The sequence below is a fragment of the Aotus nancymaae genome, unplaced genomic scaffold, assembly GCF_030222135.1.
Source record: "Aotus nancymaae isolate 86718 unplaced genomic scaffold, 86718_ANA_hifiasm-v0.15.2.pri h1tg000067l, whole genome shotgun sequence".
In the NCBI taxonomy this organism is placed as follows: Eukaryota; Metazoa; Chordata; class Mammalia; order Primates; family Aotidae; genus Aotus; species Aotus nancymaae.
The window spans coordinates 4,553,654-4,571,984 of record NW_026988482.1 but is presented as its reverse complement, the minus strand read 5'-3'; the positions used below and the strand labels follow the sequence as shown (position 1 = coordinate 4,571,984).

Here is an 18,331-nt window from a genome sequence, read left to right as displayed (position 1 = left end):
AATTGCCCTTAATAAATGGTATGTAAAAGCAACACAAAGATGGATCTAAAAGAGAGGTTTCTCCCTAAAGTAAATGGATGGTCCAAGGGCATCGTTCAACTTGCCTTCAAGACCCAAGAGACTGAGCACCTTGAAGGAGGCAAGAGGTCCTCTCCCAGGACCTGGAGCAGCGCCTGGCGTGGGGCGGGTGTGACAGAGCGGTTAAAGGCTAGACTCGGAGGCAGGCAGAGCTGGAGGTCATGTCTTCCCCTGCCACCTCTTAGCGCTGTGACCTGGAGCAAGTCACCCAGCCTCATTTTCTCTCATGGTTATGGTGAGATTTAAATAAGGCAAGTGCATGGAAGTGCCTGAGACAGCACCCGACACAGGGTAAGAAGCTGGTGTGTAATGGGTGCTGTTCAAGGAATAGTAGGATCTGGAGCTCAGTGTGTCAGTATCAGTGACCTCACCACAACTGTTTGTATTTATGGAACACTGTGACTGTGTAATGAATCAACATTTTATCCACTAATCATATACAAATGAACTCTAATGTGGTCAAGATTGGTATTGTTAAGTTTCTCTAATGACTATATTTGAAACTTCTAGAAGTAACTCAGTTTCAGGTTCTGATTTGGGTTGCTCTGTCATTTTTGTACCTCTTACTCGTAGTTTTCTAATGAATGTTTAAAACACTGTAGATCACCTCAATTGAAAAATAGAAACTCCCTTTTCAACTTACCCTTCTATACCCCAACCAGTTCCCTTGAAGGTTTCGTTCCCTTTGGTTTTATAGGGCTGTTTTGTAGTTTTTGTTTTTATGGGACGATAACTCCTAGATGAAATGTGGAGGCACTGCTTTGTGTTTAAAATACAACCGCTTGGGGTTCTCTTCTAGAGAATACCCAGGCTTCTCAGGGTAAGGCATTTCTTCCCATAATTCCTTTCAGTGGCCCCATTTAGCCATTTTGAAGATATAGACCCATTAATCTGTGTAAAGCCACTGACACCCTACATAGGAACAAGCACACGCCATTTTGTATACATTATTTTTCCCAGAGGGGTTATGGACCCCGTGAGGTCCACCCATGGTATTCTTAAGGATGAGCCTTCTAAGCCAGATGGATGGCCTTGAAAATGAAAGGATGAGTGGCCTCAGGATAAGAATTCCTACCCTTAGGCAGTAATTGCTAGTGAAAGCTTAATATATGCTCCTCCTGCTCCTCCACCTTCCCGATGGACTTGCATTTTAACAGGGAGAAGTTTGGCCCAGCTGAAGGGACTCAAATTGTACTGGTGGAATTTGAATCTCAGGCCCTAGCAACCAGCATGCAGTAGGGGAATTGGGGGCCAGGGGAAAACTGTTAGTTATTATTTATTTATTTTGTGATATGTTTACTTTTTTGTAATTTTCATAATTTTCAATTATGACCCAGTACCAAGTACCTCCCAAGCCCTTATATCTAGGTTTAACAGCTGGAATCCTGAACAAAGTTTGTAAACCAAGATTGTAAACATATGAATAGAGATTACCCAAAGGTTAACCCCCTGCTGTTTTACAGGATGAAAAATCCTATTATATCAGTGAAGTGGGAGCCTATCTGACTGTCTCAGATCCAGGTCAGTATGTACAGAATGCCCACTCTACCAGCAGTGACGCTGTTTCTGGTTAGCTCACTGTTCATCCCGTTGAATCTGCTCATGTTTGATGCTGCTTTTTTTTTTTTTTTTTGTAGACAGAGTCTTGCTCTGTCTCTCAGGCTGTAGTGCAGTGTTGTGATCTCAGCTCACAGCAAACTCTGCCTCCCAGGTTCAAGCGATTCTCCTACCTCAGCCTCCCAAGTAGCTGGGATTACAGGCGTGCACCACCACACCCGGCTAATTTTTGTATTTTGTATTTTTGCATTTTTCGTAGAGACCAGGTGGCGAGACTGGTCTCGAACTCCTGACCTCAGGCGATCCGCCCGCCTCAGCCTCCCACTGTGCTGGGATAACAGGCATGAGCCATGAGCCCAGCCAATGCTGCTTTGAAGGAGCAGACTGAGAAAGCAGCCAGCAGTGTGATTTTGGGGGACTTTACTATGCCTCTGTGTGCTGTGGTTTCCCCATCTGCTCATAAAGGACGCTGGACTAGATTACGTCAGCGATCTTGATTGGCAACAATAAAGAGTTTAGTGGCTTTTTGACAGAGTTGCTGCTGATAGTGCAGTTTATTCCATACTCTGGGACTCTACATTCATTCTACTAAAATGTAGTTACTGCCTGCTAGGTGCCAAGCCCTGTATTACGCCTTGGGGACCCATAATTTTTCAAACTAATAGTTCTTACCCTCATGGAGCTTACATTCTAGAAGAGGGAGAGGACAACAACACATTAAATGATGACACAGTACCCCACACACCTTATTCCCATCTCGTACGCGTTAAATGATGACACAGTACCCCACACACCTTATTTGCATCTCGCACGCGTTGATGACACAGTACCCCACACACCTTATTCCCGATCTCGCACGCGTTAAATGATGACACAGTACCCCACACACCTTATTCCCATCTCGCACGCATTAAATGATGACACAGTACCCCACACACCTTATTCCCGATCTCACGCGCATTAAATGATGACACAGTACCCCACACACCTTATTCCCAATCTCACGTTAAATGATGACACAGTACCCCACACACCTTAGTCCCATCTTGCATGCATTAAATGATGACACAGTACCCCACACACCTTATTCCTGATCTCGCACGCATTAAATGATGACACAGTACCCCACACACCTTATTCCCGATCTCGCACGCGTTAAATGATGACACAGTACCCCACACACCTTATTCCCGATCTCACACGTGCTGTTAAATGATGACACAGTACCCCCCACACCTCCTTCCCGATCTCACACATGTTACCCACACCTTATTCCCGATCTCACACATGTTAAATGATGACACAGTACCCCACACACCTTATTCCCGATCTCACACACGTTAAATCATGATACAGTACCCCTCCACCTTATTCACGGTTTCACACACATTAAATGATAATACAGTACCCCTCACTTTATTCACTCTTTTTTTATGGTTGGTGCAAAAACAGGTGAGTAAGTACCATTAGAGTTTCTGAGAGAGAGATCATATGCACATCACTTTTGTTATAGTGTTATAATTTTTTTATTTTATCATTAGTTATTTTTAATATCTTACTATGACCAACTTATACATTAAACTTCATCACAGGTATATACATATATGCAGGAAAAAACATAGTATATGCAGAGTTTAGTGGCTTTGGGCACACACTGGGGGTCTTGGGATGTATCCCTCAAGGGTAAGGGGGAACGCCTGTGCTCTTAAGTGGTGATAAGTTTTTTTTTTTTTTCGAGACAGAGTCTTTCTCTGTCACCCAGGCTGGAGTGCAGTGACTTGGTCTCGGCTCACTGCAACCTCTGCCCCCCCAGGTTCAAGCAATTCTCCTGCCTCAGCCTCCTGAGTAGCTGGGATTATAGGCTGTCACCACGCCCAGCTAATTTTTGTATTTTTAGTAGAGAATTTTGTATTTTTAGTTCACCATGTTGGCCAGGCTGGTCTCAAACCCCTGACCTCAGGTAATCCACCCACCTTAGCCTCCCAAAGTGCTGGGATTACAGGCGTGAGCCACCATGCCTGGCCAAGTAGTGATAAGTTCTGTGAACAAACACAAGCAGTGGGAGTGGAGAGGAATCGAAAGCTATTTTAGGTGGGGAAGCCATCAGGGGAGAAAGGCCCTCTCTGAAGAGGTGAAGTTTGAGCAGAGAAATTCGGCTCTTTGGGGATATCTGGGCCTGGGGAAGCTTTTTCCAGATGGCAGGAAGGACAGATGCACAAGCCCTAAGGGGTGACTGGCAGTGTTTTCTGGGACCTGCAGGGTGCCAGTGTGCCCGGACAGAGAACAGTGGCAGATGAGGTTGAGGAACAGCCAGCCAGCCAGCCCAGAGCATGCAGGGCCAGTGGGCAAGGCACGGTCAGGACTTTGGTCTTTATTCTAAGTGTGAAAGGATGCTATGGGGGTGTAGGGGAGAGAGGAAAATGATACATCAGATCCGCATCTATGAAGCTCACTTTGGTTGCTGTATGGAGAATGCCTCGCAGTGGGGTAAACTCAGAGGGCTCCTACAGGGTTCACTTGCAGAGAAGCCAAGCTCCCGCCCACACTGGGTATCTCTCAGAGGCCTCAGATGTTTCCCCGGAAAGTTAAATAACCCTTATTTGTTTGTGTCCCTCTGCGCCAGGTACCAGACCAGGAGTTTTCATGTCGGTTTTCTCCTTTTCAAAGCTCTATCCTATGACTAGCTTAAACATTATCTTACCAGTTAAGTAATTTATTCCAAAGAAACTTGCCAAGAAACGAAAATGTGGAGTAATATCCACTTAAAATATTGGCTGCATTATATTGATATGTTCAGGAGGATTTGCCAATGATTGTTAAGTGTAAGTAAAATAGCATAATTGACAACTCATTTTCATATATGTTAATTCACTTAGACCAGTCTCCTCATTTAGGATAGACAGTAAACATTGTGAGTGCTAACATAAATTAGCTAATGTTATCACTAGGTATGGACCAGATTTTAGCCAGCAATAGACTAGAAATCTCTCAAGAGGCAGGAAAGGCCAGGTGCAGTGGTTCGTGCCTGTAATCCTAGCTTTTGGGAGGGTGAGGCTGGCAGATCACCTGGGGTCAGGGGTTCGAAACCAGCCTGGCCAACATGGCGAAACACCATTTCTACTAGAAATACAAAAAAATTAGCCAGGCATGGTGGTGCATGCCTGTAATCCCAGCTACTCAGGAGGCTGAGGCAGGAGAATTGCTTGAACCTGGTAGGCAGAGGTTGCAGTGAGCCAAGATCACGCCACTGCATGCCAGCCTGGGCAACAGAGTGAGACTCCATCTCAAAAAAAAAAAAAAAAAGAGGCAGGGGAAGGGAAAGTCTGATCAAAAATTAATTTAGAGGCTGAGGGGGTGGGAAAATCAATTCCAGGTCTTGATGTAAAGGCAGGAGCTGAAACGGTCCCAGTAATGATGATTCTCATGTTAGTGCCGGTATTAAGAACAGCAATCAGCTACGATTACAGTAGTGACAGTTGTAATGTTCCTGGGGATGGTAGCAGCAGACTCTCCCAGGCTCTAACCCATGATACGGCAGTGTACAGAGAATTCAGCACATTGCGTAGGGCATTTGCCTGTGCAGATGCTGGCGTTAACGCTGCCTTATTAATTCATCGTGTGACTATTCCCTACTGTAACTACTAAGCGGACCCCAGTTGGGTCCTCTGGCCAGTGAAATTTCTACCCTTCTAGAAGCTATAGTATAGTCTGAAGGGTGCTTAGTTAGCATGGGATTAGAGAAAATGGACTTCATTGTATGATTAATTCTTTTTCTTATTTATGTTTTTATTATTATTTATTTTTGAGACGGAGTCTCGCTCTGTCACCCAGGCTGGAGTGCAATGGCATGATCTTGACTCACCTCAACTTCCTCCTTCTAGGTTCAAGTGATTCTCCTGACTCAGCCTCCCGAGTATCTGGGATTACAGGTGCCCACCTCCACACCCAGCTAATTTTTGTATTTTTAGGGGAGACAGGTTTCACCATGTTGGCCAGGCTGGTCTCAAACTCCTGACCTCAAGTGATCTGCCCGCTTCAGCTTCCCAAAGTGCTGGGATGACAGGCATGAGCCACTGTACCTGGCTTATTTATTTATTTATTTTAGAGGCACAGTCTTGCTCTGTGTCCCAGGCTGGAGTGCAGAGGCATAATCATAGCTCACTGCAACCTGAAACTCCTGGGCTCAAATGATCCTCCCACCTCAGCCTCCCAAGTACCTGGGACCACAGGCACGTGCCACCGTGCCTGGCCTCAGTGATTAAAATGTGTGACTGCATCTGCCTTGAAGCCTCCACTTCCTTGGACAGGGCATACCTGTCATACGACAGGCTGGGTCCTTGGGCAGGTTCCTGTCCCCAGGCGGCACTCAGATGGGAAGAGATGGGCCTCTCCCTTCTCTCTGTATCTGCGGATGGATGCAACGATCCCTCCTAATGAGTTCTTGACTGCTCTTCTAATCATTCAGCCTGGCAATAGGCACGTGCTCCATTTGCTGGCTACATGTTCCTTCACTGATTCATTAAGGGTTCTCTGACTTTCTAGGTCTCAGAAAGCAATCTTACTTCTCTTATCTCTAAAATTCAGGGGACACCTCTGTGTAGCCTCTAAGCACTGACAGTAGTTCCCACCCACTCTGTCCCCAATGATTTAAAAAGAACACATTCTCGAAAGTTCTCATTTCAGGGTTTGCACATCCCAGTTTATGTGAGGTGTCTCCCTTACGCCCCAAACAGAGCAGCTGAAAAGTCTCCAAACTGCTCCAGGTGGTTTTTTTCATGGGGAGAAGGTGGCAGAACCCCCAGAGACCCCTTCGGAAGGAAGGCCACTTAGCTGCACATGAGCAGTCGGCCACAGCTGGAGCTCAGTGGGTACACGTCAGGACCACTCTTACGCATCTCTGTGTGACCTTTTCAGAGACAGTTTACCGAGGAATGCAACACGCCGTGGTGATGTTCGAGACAGCAGCCGGGCACTCCTTCAAGTGTGTGAGTGAACAGAGCCTCCAGCTGTCAGCCCACCTGCAGCTGAAAACAACCAATGTCCAGCTTCAAGCCTTTGATTTTGAAGATGACCACTTTGGAAATGGTAAGTCAAGGGTTGATCAGGTCACAGACATACCCTTTAGGGACCCCAGGGTAGATGCAAATTGTTTTCTGTCTGCAGCTGTCAAAGGAGCAAGCATCTCATGAGCTTCCTGGAGCAGTGTGATTCCCACAGCTCCCAGGGCCAGGCTCCGCTGCCCACCCGCCACCCACCGGCCACCTCAGAATCAGGCACCTGCACCCACCCACAGTCACAGCTCTCCCGCAGCAGGTCACACTGTCTTCAACTCACAGACATTCTCATTCATTTAAACACACACACGCTCAATCAAAACAGCAGAAAATACCACCTGTGACTTCCCTGTCGGGCCCCTCATCCCAGTTACAAGCTGTCACACGCAGCAGAGGAGGGAATTCTGTCGGGCCCTCCTCCCAGTTACAAGCTGTTGCATGCAACAGAGTTCCTCATAGGCAGTTTAGCTTCCCTCTCACTTCTGCTTTGGGTTCTGACCACCACAGGCAGAGCCTGCCTGAGGACTGCGCTGGAGGAAAGCAGGTCCCTGGGCAAGGGCCAGGAGCAGACCAGGGTGCCTTTCCAGAAAAGCCCTCTTCTCCCTTCCGGGAAAACAGTGCTACAAGGATTTCTGCCTATGACCAGGGGGTCATGTACTTCAATTTCTAAACATCCCTCTCATAATAACTAAAAAATGTGCTGAGTACTTCCTAGTTATCAAAAATAGATTTAGCTGGAAGTTTCACCATATTTTAAATGTCTACAATATGAATCTGACTGCGCTTTGACCTCCATTATAAAATTGCAGACGCGTGTAGCAGAAAACACCTCCTGACATACTCAGTGGGAAGCAGCTGGTGGAGGAAGGACTGGGCGTTGCCTGCCTTGGGTCCCCCAGTTTCTGGAGGCTTTGTCTGAGTCCCACAGTCAGATAAAAATTTGCCAGTAGGGGTTCCCCCGATTTGTCATCCACTCTCAAAACTTCTAATGTTGGAAAACTATTTCTTTCTTTTACAATCATCATGAAGGTTTGAAAAACTTCTGTAATGATGTGATCTTAAAATAAGATACACACGCCAGGTACGGTGCCTCACGCCTGTAATAATGGCACTTTGGGAGGCCGAGGCAGGCGGATCACTTGAGGTCAGGAGTTTGAGACCAACCTGACCAACATGGAGAAACCCCGTCTCTACTAAAAATACTAAATTATCCAGGCATGATGGCACATGCCTGTAATCCCAGCTACTCAGGAGACTGAGGCATGAGAATCACTTGAAACTGGAGGTGGAGGTTGTAGTGAGCCAAGATTGCATCACTGCACTCTGGCCTGGGTGACACAGCAAGACTCTGTCTCAAACCATTACTAGAGTTGGAGAACATGGCTCTGGGAATTACTCCAGTTTGAGGGTCAAGACATAACTCTGATCATGACCCTCTAGGCCAAACCAGCGTTTTCTCAAAGTTGGATCTGCCTCAAAGCAGCGTTAGAATCCCAACGGCTCCACCTCAGACCCACTGAGTTATAATTTCTTGGGCTGGGGAAATTATTAAATTACTGGGAATCTGCAATTTAATAAACTCCCTAGCTAATCACCAGAACTACAAGTGTCAGACCCACCGCACTGAGCCTCACCCACTGTTGACTGAGGCAGCAGGTGCAAGCCCCAGCAGCTCCGTCCCTCCCTCTGTCCCTCCCTCCGTCCCTCCCTCCGTCTCTCCCTCCGTCTCCTTCTCTCCAAAGCTGAGGCGATGTGGCCGGTCTGTAACACTTGTTACTCTGACTTCAATTACAGCGGATGAATGCTTCAGAGACAGAAACAGGAGAGAAATCCCTGTGGCCCTGGGCCTGAGTATCACAGGACTGCTTGTCATTTTGCTAACCGCATGTCTGGTGGCCAGAAAGAGGCCCAGTAGAGGATATGGACGCATGTAAAGCCCCACTTTCTTCAAAATGTGCAAGCTTAAGGCCCTGGGAATTCTGGCATCATATTCAGTCCGAAGTGAAAGGACTGGCCTCCCTCATTGCCTGTTGCAGCCTCCTGAGCTGATCAGGAAAGCTCACTTTCCACCAAAGGGCTATCCCAGGGCCGGGAAACGGCACCTCCCTGCTTCCTCCTGTCAGCTTGGGGAGGCCATGCCGGGTGTGCTTGAATATACCAGGGCTTGCTTCCAGAATTAGGGGCAATAGGCAGAGACGTGAGCAGGTGCTTGTGAGAAGGAGAAAGCAAAAACCCGAAGGGAGAATTGTGGGGAAGACACTTGCAAATGGACTGATTTTTCTTACACATTTTCAGGAGTCCTGATTTTCAGCTTCTAAAAGCATTACTTTAAAAAACCCATGCATTTCAAAGTTGATTACAAAACGATTTAAACTCCGGGATTTTACCCACATTTTGGTTTACTTAAATTACAGATGATCTTAGTATACTATTTTTTTTAATCCTACTTTATTGTAGTGTATAATTAGTTTAAGAAATTAGGAAACAGCCTATTTCACTTTCTTAATTTAAAGCACATCATGGCAAAAGATGAGGGCCTCAGTCAATGTTGGCTCTTCAGTTCCTTCGGCGTCACGTGTTGTCTGCCTTCTTAGCTATGTTTTCCTGGTTCGTCAGCTTTTCTTTCATGCTGCTTTATTATTGCAAGTGTGTCCACTTGGATCCTTGCAGGAGAGGAAGTAGTAGGCCTGCCGGGAGGATCACGCACTCCCCTTTTCTGCAAACATTCACCAAAAGTGGTACATTCCTGACTGGGGGGCAGCTGAGAGCCGAGGGAGAAATTCTATTAAAATGTGGCTTAGGATGTTATTCACGGTTTTCTATTACATCGATTGGGGTTTTTCGTTCTGAGAAAAGGAAGAGGAATGTTCTCGATTGATTCTACTGACTGGAAGTTTTCTGGTTTTTCCAAATTTTCCAGAGGTGCCATTCATTAGTTTTTAACATGACATTGATGGAATTTGGCAGCAACTCTAAAACTACTGCTTATTTAGGAAATGTACTGGCTCTCCCAGAGGCGCGTTTGCTCTCTTTCTTAGACGTGGAGCCGTGGGGAGGGCGCACGGCAGCTTCAAGAGAGCACTGAGGGCCCCTGAAGACATCCCGAGTGCCAGGAAATGTCTCTTCCCCCTTCACACAGGAAATGTGGATGACAATCTGATATGAGGACCTGGGAGTTCCCCAAAGTGACTCGGGCTTAACAGCAAGCGCTGGGCTTTGGAGGGCTGCGATCTCCTTCCACCTCCTTCCTCAAACTGGCACCTGCTCCAGCCTCCCCTGTACCCAGTGTTAAGGGCACTTGAAAGTTCTATAGTGCAGAGCACGAGGTGTTTATTCACCGGCCACTAGCCTTCTGCAGAACGATTAATGTAAGATTTCTCTTCTAGCATCTGGAAATTTCTCCATGGCACACAAAACAAGAAGCAGAATTTAAAGTCAAGTGTAGTGGGATGTGGCCATTCACTTAAATTTAATTTTCCTTCCTACCGTCTACAGTGAGTTCTTCTGGGTGATGGCCCCTGCTGAGACTCCTGCCACCTATTCCCCCGATCCCAATGCCAATTATTCTTAAAATTAATATGAATTAGCGCTCTGGTAATCACAGAAAGCAAAGGTCTCACTGGGATGGCCAGTCAATAAACGCTTGGATGTGTAATTTACTCACAGTCCTGCCCACTTTCCAGGTGGAGAGCAGAGGGGGCCGCAGAGGTGGGTTTCTGACCTGCCTGCCCTTCTAACTGCACACATCCACCCTAAGAGGCCTGCGATGAGAGGGAAAAAAATCGTGAACTCCTCCATTACTAAATCTGGAAGAGTAAAAAAATCGTGGGTTGCTTTATCTTCTTCCTTTTCTAACCTAGGTTAGTGAAGTTGGCCCCCAGGAGGACTGGGGAGAGTAAAGGTAGGGACTGATGGAGGTAAACCGGGGAAGCAGCCCCAAAGCAGAGGACTGCTCCAGGCTGCAGCCAGCTTGCATGCAAGGTAGGGACTGATGGGGGTGAACCGGGGAAGCAGCCCCAAAGCAGAGGACTGCTCCAGGCTGCAGCCAGCTTGCATGCTACAAAAAAGAGGATAGATTCCAAGTGTCTAACCCAAAGGGAAACATTAACTGATCTCAGATGCCTTGGAAAGAGACCGTAATTCACCCAAATGGCATCGTAGGAAATGGAATTTCTGGACTGACACGCTCAAGCATGAGCAAGATGAAAGCAAACTGCATGGCCGCCGTGCAAAACTACTGCAGCAACAGAGCAATGAGAATGGTGTGAAATTAAGAAAAGGAGTTGGGGTGTATTCATTTGCTAAGACTGTCTTAACAACTTACCGCAGTCTGGATGCCTTAGATAACAGAAGTTTATATTCTCACGATTCTGGAGGCAGCACTGCTTTTCCTGAAGCTTCTCTCCTCGGCTGTAGATGGCCTGTGTCTGCACATGGTCTTCCCTCTGTACCTGTCTGTATCCAAATGTCCCGTTTGTGTAAGGATACCGTTCGTATTGGATAGAGGCCCACCCCAATGACCCCATTTTAACTTAACGACTTCTTCAAAGACCCTGCATCCTAATACAGCTGTGTTCTGTGGTCCTGGAAGTTAGGACTTCAACATGTAAATTTGGGGGCAGGGAGGGGACACAATTTAGTCCATTACAGAAAGTTAGAAGTGGAAATAGTAAAATACAAAGAAAACACAATTCAAAGAACAGAAAGAAAGTCCTGACAATTGCTTTATGCTGAGAATCACTTAATGTGAATTCCAGGTAATCAGAGTTTAAAGATAAGACATTAAAATGAAAGACTAAGAAAACAAAATGAATGTCCAAACAATATACTACATAATGTCTAGAAACAGTAAGAGGCAGAATAAATATGGAGGAAATTATGTTATTTTCATAGAGAGAATGACTGAGATCATTACAGGTAATACAGATAAACCTTACGATCAAAGCATTACAGGGAAGCTACTAGATACAGAAGTTATTCAGCTCATCCAACATAAGTATAATTGGTGCTTGTGACGTAGAGACCTTAAAAATAGAATGAAGATATATTTGAAGATTTAAGGAAATTTCCTTGAGATAAATAATTGAAGTTGGGATTAAAAGAGTACAGCTTGTCCCAAAAAAGAATTGACACAGGAAGTTTAACCCCAGGACATATCTGAAGCAAGCTATAAAACTTCAAACAGTGGCTCACGCCTGTAATCCCAACACTTTGGAAAGCTGAGGCAGGCAGATCACCTGAGGTCGGGTGTTCAAGACCAGCCTGACCAACATGGCAAAACCCCGTCTCTACTAAAAATATAAAAATTAGCCAGGCGTGGTAGTAGGTGCCTGTAATCCCAACTACTCAGGAGGCTGAGGCAGGAGAATCTCTTGAACCCGGGAGGTGGAGGTTGCAGTGAGCCGAGCCAAGATCGCGCCATTGCTCTCCAGCCTGGGTGCCAGAGCGAGATCCATCTCAGAAAAAAAAAAAAAAGAATTCTTTAGGCCTTTATGGAAAATAAAATTACCTATAAACAGGTAAAGTTAAAGTTGACCTCCAGTTTCTTCACAATAACATTTAAAGCCAGCAAATAATTTCTACAATGATCTAAGAAAAAGAAAGTATGACCCAAAAATATGAAGTATAAAGACAATAGGCAGATATTCTTAAGCATGAAATAATTCAAAGGGTACAGCACAAATAAACCCTTCTAAAAAAATATTCCTTGACAATGAAGTTTACTGAGAGAGGAGATGAGTCACGATATACACAAGGAAATAAGCAGACTTCAGGAATAAAAAAATCACAGTAGGCCCAGCACCATGGCTCACACCTGTAATCCCAACACTTTCAGAGGCTGAGGCAGGATTGCTTGAGCCCAAGAGTTTAAGACCAGCCTGGGCAACATGGGAAAACCTCATCTCTACAAAAAATACAAAAATTAGCGGCGGTGGTGACGCATGACTATAGTCCCAAAGAGTTGGAAGGCTGAGGTGGGAGGATGACTTGACCCTGGGAGGTCCACGCTGCAGTGAGCTCTGGCTGCAGTGAGCTGTGACTGCCGCTGCACTCCAGCCTGGGTGGCAGAGTCAGACCCTGTCTCTAAATAAACAAATAAAACAAATTTCACAAAAATACTGATGCTGCTGAATAGTATATCCATTTATATATAAAACATACTAAACAATTATGAGTCTGAGAATACAAACACACCTTTGCATATATGAAATTATAGTTGTACATGGTTATTCATGACAACATTATTTGTAATAGCAAAAAACTGAAAACAAGCCAAGGGTCCATCAGTGGGGGCCAGATTTTAAAACTATGATTCAGGTCAGGCACAGTGGCTCACGCCTGTAATCCCAACACTTTGGGAGGCCGAGGCAGGCAAATCATGAGGTCAGGAGTTCAAGACCAGCCTGACCAACACGGTGAAACCCCGTCTCTACTAAAATAAATACAAAAATTAGTGATTGAAGTTGGGTGTGGTAGCGCGTGCCTGTAATTCCAGCTACTCAGGAGGCTGAGGCAGGAGAATCGCTTGAACCCAGGAGATGGAGTTTGCAATGACCCGAGATTGAGCCATTGCACTCCAGGCTGGGCAACAGAGTGAGACTCCATCTCAAAAAAAAGAAAAAAAACAAACTGTGATTCATCCCACAGTGGCATCCTGTACAGCTGCAAGAAGAATGGGGATGCTCTGTATGTTTAAGGAAAGAGTTCCAATATGTGTTATATCAGAACAGCATAGTGCATAGCAGCATATTCATTATTGTTCTATCTGCACAAAGAAACGTCAGAAATATAAATAAGAAAAGTAGTTATCTCGTGGGGACAGGGAGAGCTAAGAAGATGGGGAAAGGGTGGAAGTGAAACTTCTCAATGTACAGCATCTGGTATTATTTTGACTTTTTAAATCATATGAATGTGAACATATTTTTAAGTATTCATTTAAAAGAACACATTTTTAAAGACTACGGGAATGATAGTTACCAAATAGAATGGAAGCATCATAAACCTGGACAGTGCGTCAGGGCCAAAGATTGTTTCCTTAAGTTGAAATCGCAACCAAAATATTCTTCATACAGGGGCTTGTGCTGCGGCTGCTGGCAACATATTGTATTGTGGGCTCCTTAATTTAATGATAAGATTTAAGCTAAAAACATGAAAAAGTTTATAGTTTTGAAAACATTTTTCGCTAACAGGCAATTGAAATGCATGGTACAAAAATAGGTGATAAGGTTACTGCAAAATGAAATGGACAGAATAAATATTTGATTTAATTTTCTGTCTATGAGAATTTCACAATAAAATCATAGTTTACTTTGTAAAATAAATAAACCTAGACTTTAAAAACAGTAACATAACTATTCAAAATTTGGAATTGTCTGGGCACAGTGGCTCATGCCTGAAATCCAAGCACTTTGGGAGGCTGAGGTTGGAGGATCACTTGAGTCTAGGATTTCAAGACCAGCCTGGGCAACATAGTAAGACCCCATCTCTCCAAGAAAACTTTAAAAAGTAGCTTGAGTGTGGTGGCATTTGCCTGTAGCACTAGCTACTTGAGAAGCTGAGGCAGGAGGATGGCCGACCTCAGGAGCTTGAGGCTTCGGTGAGCTGTGATTGCGCCACTGCACCCCAGCCTGGGCAACAGAGAAAGACCCTGTCTCAAAAAAAAAAAAATTGGAGTTGAAGAGAGGGAAGATGGAAGGGAATCCGTTAGTGCTAGTCTTTCAAAGACAGTATCAGTAGATAATGTTTAAACTGGAAACAAAGTTTAGAAAACACAAGTCCAATTTACTACATAACCTCTTAGTGTATTTCATAATTATTTAATGCATACTTCATAATCTCTTTTTAGAACTTTAAAAGGACCCTTTCTGAACAAAGAAACATTGGCGTATGATAATTCCTTCAGTTTCATTAAAATTTTTTTCTTCTACTAAATGCAAGTAACATTGAAATTAACAAATGTAACAAAATAGCACTTGTATGATCCTATCTTAATAAAAGTATTTCTATTTATTTTTCTAACCTATCTCTCCTTATAGTTCTAAAGAAAGATGCCTGAAATAATGTTTGTCTATGTTAACGACATTTCTGGGTGGATGGTCTTGGGGTAATTGGTTTTAATTTTTATTTGTGCTTTTCTCTATCATTTTAGTTGTTTATAGTGGGCATAGACTATTTAAAATAGAGTAATTTTTCTTTTTTTTTTTTTTCTTTTTTTTTTGAGACGGAGTCTCAGTCTCATCTGGGGTGGAGTGCAGTGGCACAATTTCAGTTCACTGCAACCTCCGCCTCCCAGGTTCAAGTGATTCTCCTGCCTCAGCCTCCCAAGTAGCTGGGACTACAGGCACGTGCCACCACGCCTGGCTAATTTTTTATATTTTTAGTAGAGATGGGATTTCACTGTGTTAGCTGGGCTGGTCTCTGTCTCCTGACCTAGTGATCCGCCCTCCTCAGCCTCCCAAAGTGCTGGGATTACAGGCGTGAGCCACCGTACCCAGCCAGAGTGATTTTTCTTTAAGCATGCACGTGAGTTTGCACACATGCACACACACACATTCACAGAGAAAGCACATGCCCCTTGAGGTTTATAGTGATTGATTCAAATAGAAGAAATGCGGAGATTGGATGGCTACTTTTCTTTGTATGCTCTTTTGCATTTTAGAAATGTTTAAACACTGTTACATAATTTAATAGTTTAACACTATATAGAGTGTAAAGTTGCCCTCCACGTCCCTCCCAGTCCTCTTCCCAGTTTTTTGTGTATCTTTTCATACCTGACCTACAAGCACATTGGTTTGGGTTCATGTGATGCTTCTCGGAGCTTAGGGAACCCCTGTTACAGCACACTGCGACCTACCACATTCTTCTTAATGGCCATATTATTTTCTATTGTCTGAATACTATTTTAATTTTTACGTACATTTAAATTGTCTCTCATAAAATGGACGTTGCTGTAATAGATCCCTGCATGCTTGTGTGAATATATGTTGGTATCATTTCCTAGAGATGGAATGATTGGGTCAATAGGTGTGTGCTTTACATCATGTTTTCACTTTCTGTATTTTTTCACTCATTTTAATTCATTCACTTGTCAAAGTTCTTTTTTGTTTAAGAAATATAGGCCAGGTGCTGTAATCCCAGCACTTTGGGAGGTCAAGAATTGCTTGAGCCCAGGAGTTTGAAACCAGCCTGGGCCACATAGCAAGACTCTATCTCTAAAAAATTAGCCCGCCGTGGTGGCACACACCTGTAGTCTCAGCTACTCAGGAGGATGGGGCAGAAAAACGACTTGAGCTCAAAGTTCCAGGCTGCAAAAAAAGAGAAATATATATAAGTAACAAAGTGTCATGTACTCCAAAAGGTCTCATCATGGAAAGCAACATCTCCCTGTCCCCCTGCCTCCCTGCCCCAAGATACAAAATACTTTTAACTAATTTTAACAATTTCTTCTCATTGCTATCTCCATAATTCTAAAAAACAAAAAAGTTTATCATGATAGTTCCTAATTGATCCATTTTAGGCTTCCTGCTATGGCACATAAGGATTTATGGTTATATAACTATTTTTGGTTAAATCAACAAGGTATTAAGGTAAACATTATTATAGTTATATAAATACTGCCCTCTGTCAAGCCAAATAGTGTACTACAAGTATAGTTTCATTCTTGTCCAAATTTTCTTTTTCCTGGAATCTCTAACTTCCACTCTGTCTTCTCTGACCTCTTCTGATCCTTTCTTTCTTGGATCTCAGGTACACGGAATTGGGTTGATGGTGATCCTTGGTTTGGGACATAATTTCAGTGTTAGTTCAAACAATGACCTCACACATGTATCTTTTTAGCTATCTATGACTAAGACATAGTTCTTCATTTATTTGCTCTTTTCTCCCAGTCTCTTCATTACAGAGTATTCTGTCAACTTCCCCTTTTTCCCGAGACTGCTCCATCTTTCCTCAGTTGAGATTTATTAGTCTCTGACTCAATCAATTACATTTTACATGAATTGAGTAAGTGCTTTCTAGTGCTCTAAAGAAAAAACAGTCTCGACAAGTTTATAAACTCTCACTTTTAAGCTCACAAATAATTTGGTCTGTTTTCTAATATTAGCTAAAAGGGATATAATAAAACCTTAGAATTGACAAAAATGTTTGTTATAAAGTGGATAAAAATTACATTTTTCAAGAGATCATCTGTAATCTGGTCACATAACCGGTCTTTCTTATGTAGGCATATTCCACTTAGCAGGAATTATGCCTGGAGTGACTTCTTAGTTCAGGAAATGAGGAGGATGAATATAGAATATTAATTACTGAGAAAATAAGGTTATTTGATTTAATCTTCTGACATCTTACATATTATTTGCTTACTTTATACATTAGGAAATTGCAAGGGTAAGTCATTGGCCCAAGATCACAAAGCCAGTTAATGGTGGAGTTCAAAGCCAAGCTTTGACGCCAAAGCTCATATCCCTTCCCCTCTAGCCCGCTTTCTGGACTGCATCACCAAGCCTTACCCACTGTATTGTATTTGTTTTCTCTCTTAGTGGATGAATGCCCGTCTGACTACACAGTTGTGCTTCCCGTGATCGGGGCCATTGTGGTTGGTCTCTGCCTTGTGGGTATGGGTATCTATAAAATCCGCCTAAGGTGTCAATCATCTGGATACCAGAGAATCTAACTGTTGGCCAGGGGAGATGAAAACAACGGAATTTAGAGAATTCTTTCATCACTTCCGGGATGGATGTTGGGAACTTCCTATAGAGTGTGGGGCCTTCAAATACTGTAAACCACCATCTTCCACTAGAACCAAGTGAATCATTTGTGATTTAAGTTCAGGCAGCACATCAATTTCTAAATACTTTTTGTTTATTTTATGAAAGATATAGCGAGCTGTTTAAGAGTATTTTCTAGTTTCCTTTAGAATATTTTAGCCACTCAAAAAAAGTCAACATTTGAGATATGTTGAATTAATACAATATATATAAAGTGGAATAAGCCTTCAAATTATAAACCAAGGGTCAATTGTAACTGATACTACCTGTGTTTGCATTGAAGATTTTATTTTTCCCTTGATCTTTTCCATTTAAAAAAAAATGCCTTTGCTTTGTCTATCGAATGGACTTTCAGTGCTTTTACTATCTGTATTCTATGGTTTTATGCAACATACGTATGCTTGGTGTAGTACTTAACTCCTTTTCCACTTAAAATGTTGGGATTTTTTCTTTTTCTTTTTCATTGAGACGAGTTTTGCTCTTGTCACCCGGGCTGGAGTGCAATGGTGTGATCTCAGCTCACTGCAACCTCCACCTCCTAGGTTTAAATGATTCTCCTGTCTCAGCCTCCCAAGTAGCTGGGACTACAGGCACCTACCACTATGCCTCGCTAATTTTTGTATTTTTAGTAAAGACAGGGTTTCACTATGTTGGCCAGGATGATCTCAAACTCCTGACATCAGGTGATCCACCCACCTCGGCCTCCCAAAGTGCTGGGATTACAGGCGTGAGCCTCCACACCCAGCCTTAAGTGTTTTGTTTTATCATCAAAAAGAACAATATATCTCAGGTTGTCTAAGGTTTTTTTATGTAAAACCAACAAAAAGAACAAATCAGCTTATATTTTTTATCTTGATGACTCCTGCTGCATAATCA

The 18,331-nt window shown here is 43.6% G+C and overlaps 1 protein-coding gene across 7 annotated transcripts in view; it reads left to right on the top strand.

Moving 5' to 3' along the window:
• Positions 1-14,865, top strand: part of MCF2L2 (MCF.2 cell line derived transforming sequence-like 2) — a 279,331-nt gene extending 264,466 nt beyond the window's left edge. For 4 of the 7 annotated variants that reach the window (XM_064366852.1, XM_064366848.1, XM_064366849.1 and 1 more), the window contains 3 exons: positions 1,542-1,599; positions 6,550-6,720; positions 8,484-13,133. In XM_064366852.1, the coding sequence (XP_064222922.1) occupies positions 1,542-1,599; positions 6,550-6,720; positions 8,484-8,623 (369 nt within the window). In that variant the 3' untranslated portion in view covers positions 8,624-13,133. Of the gene's footprint in view, positions 1-1,541; positions 1,600-6,549; positions 6,721-8,483 lie in introns of all 7 variants that reach the window. The other 3 variants (XM_064366851.1, XM_064366850.1, XM_064366853.1) reach the window with 1 other exon arrangement.
• The last annotated feature ends 3,466 nt before the right edge of the window (positions 14,866-18,331 follow it).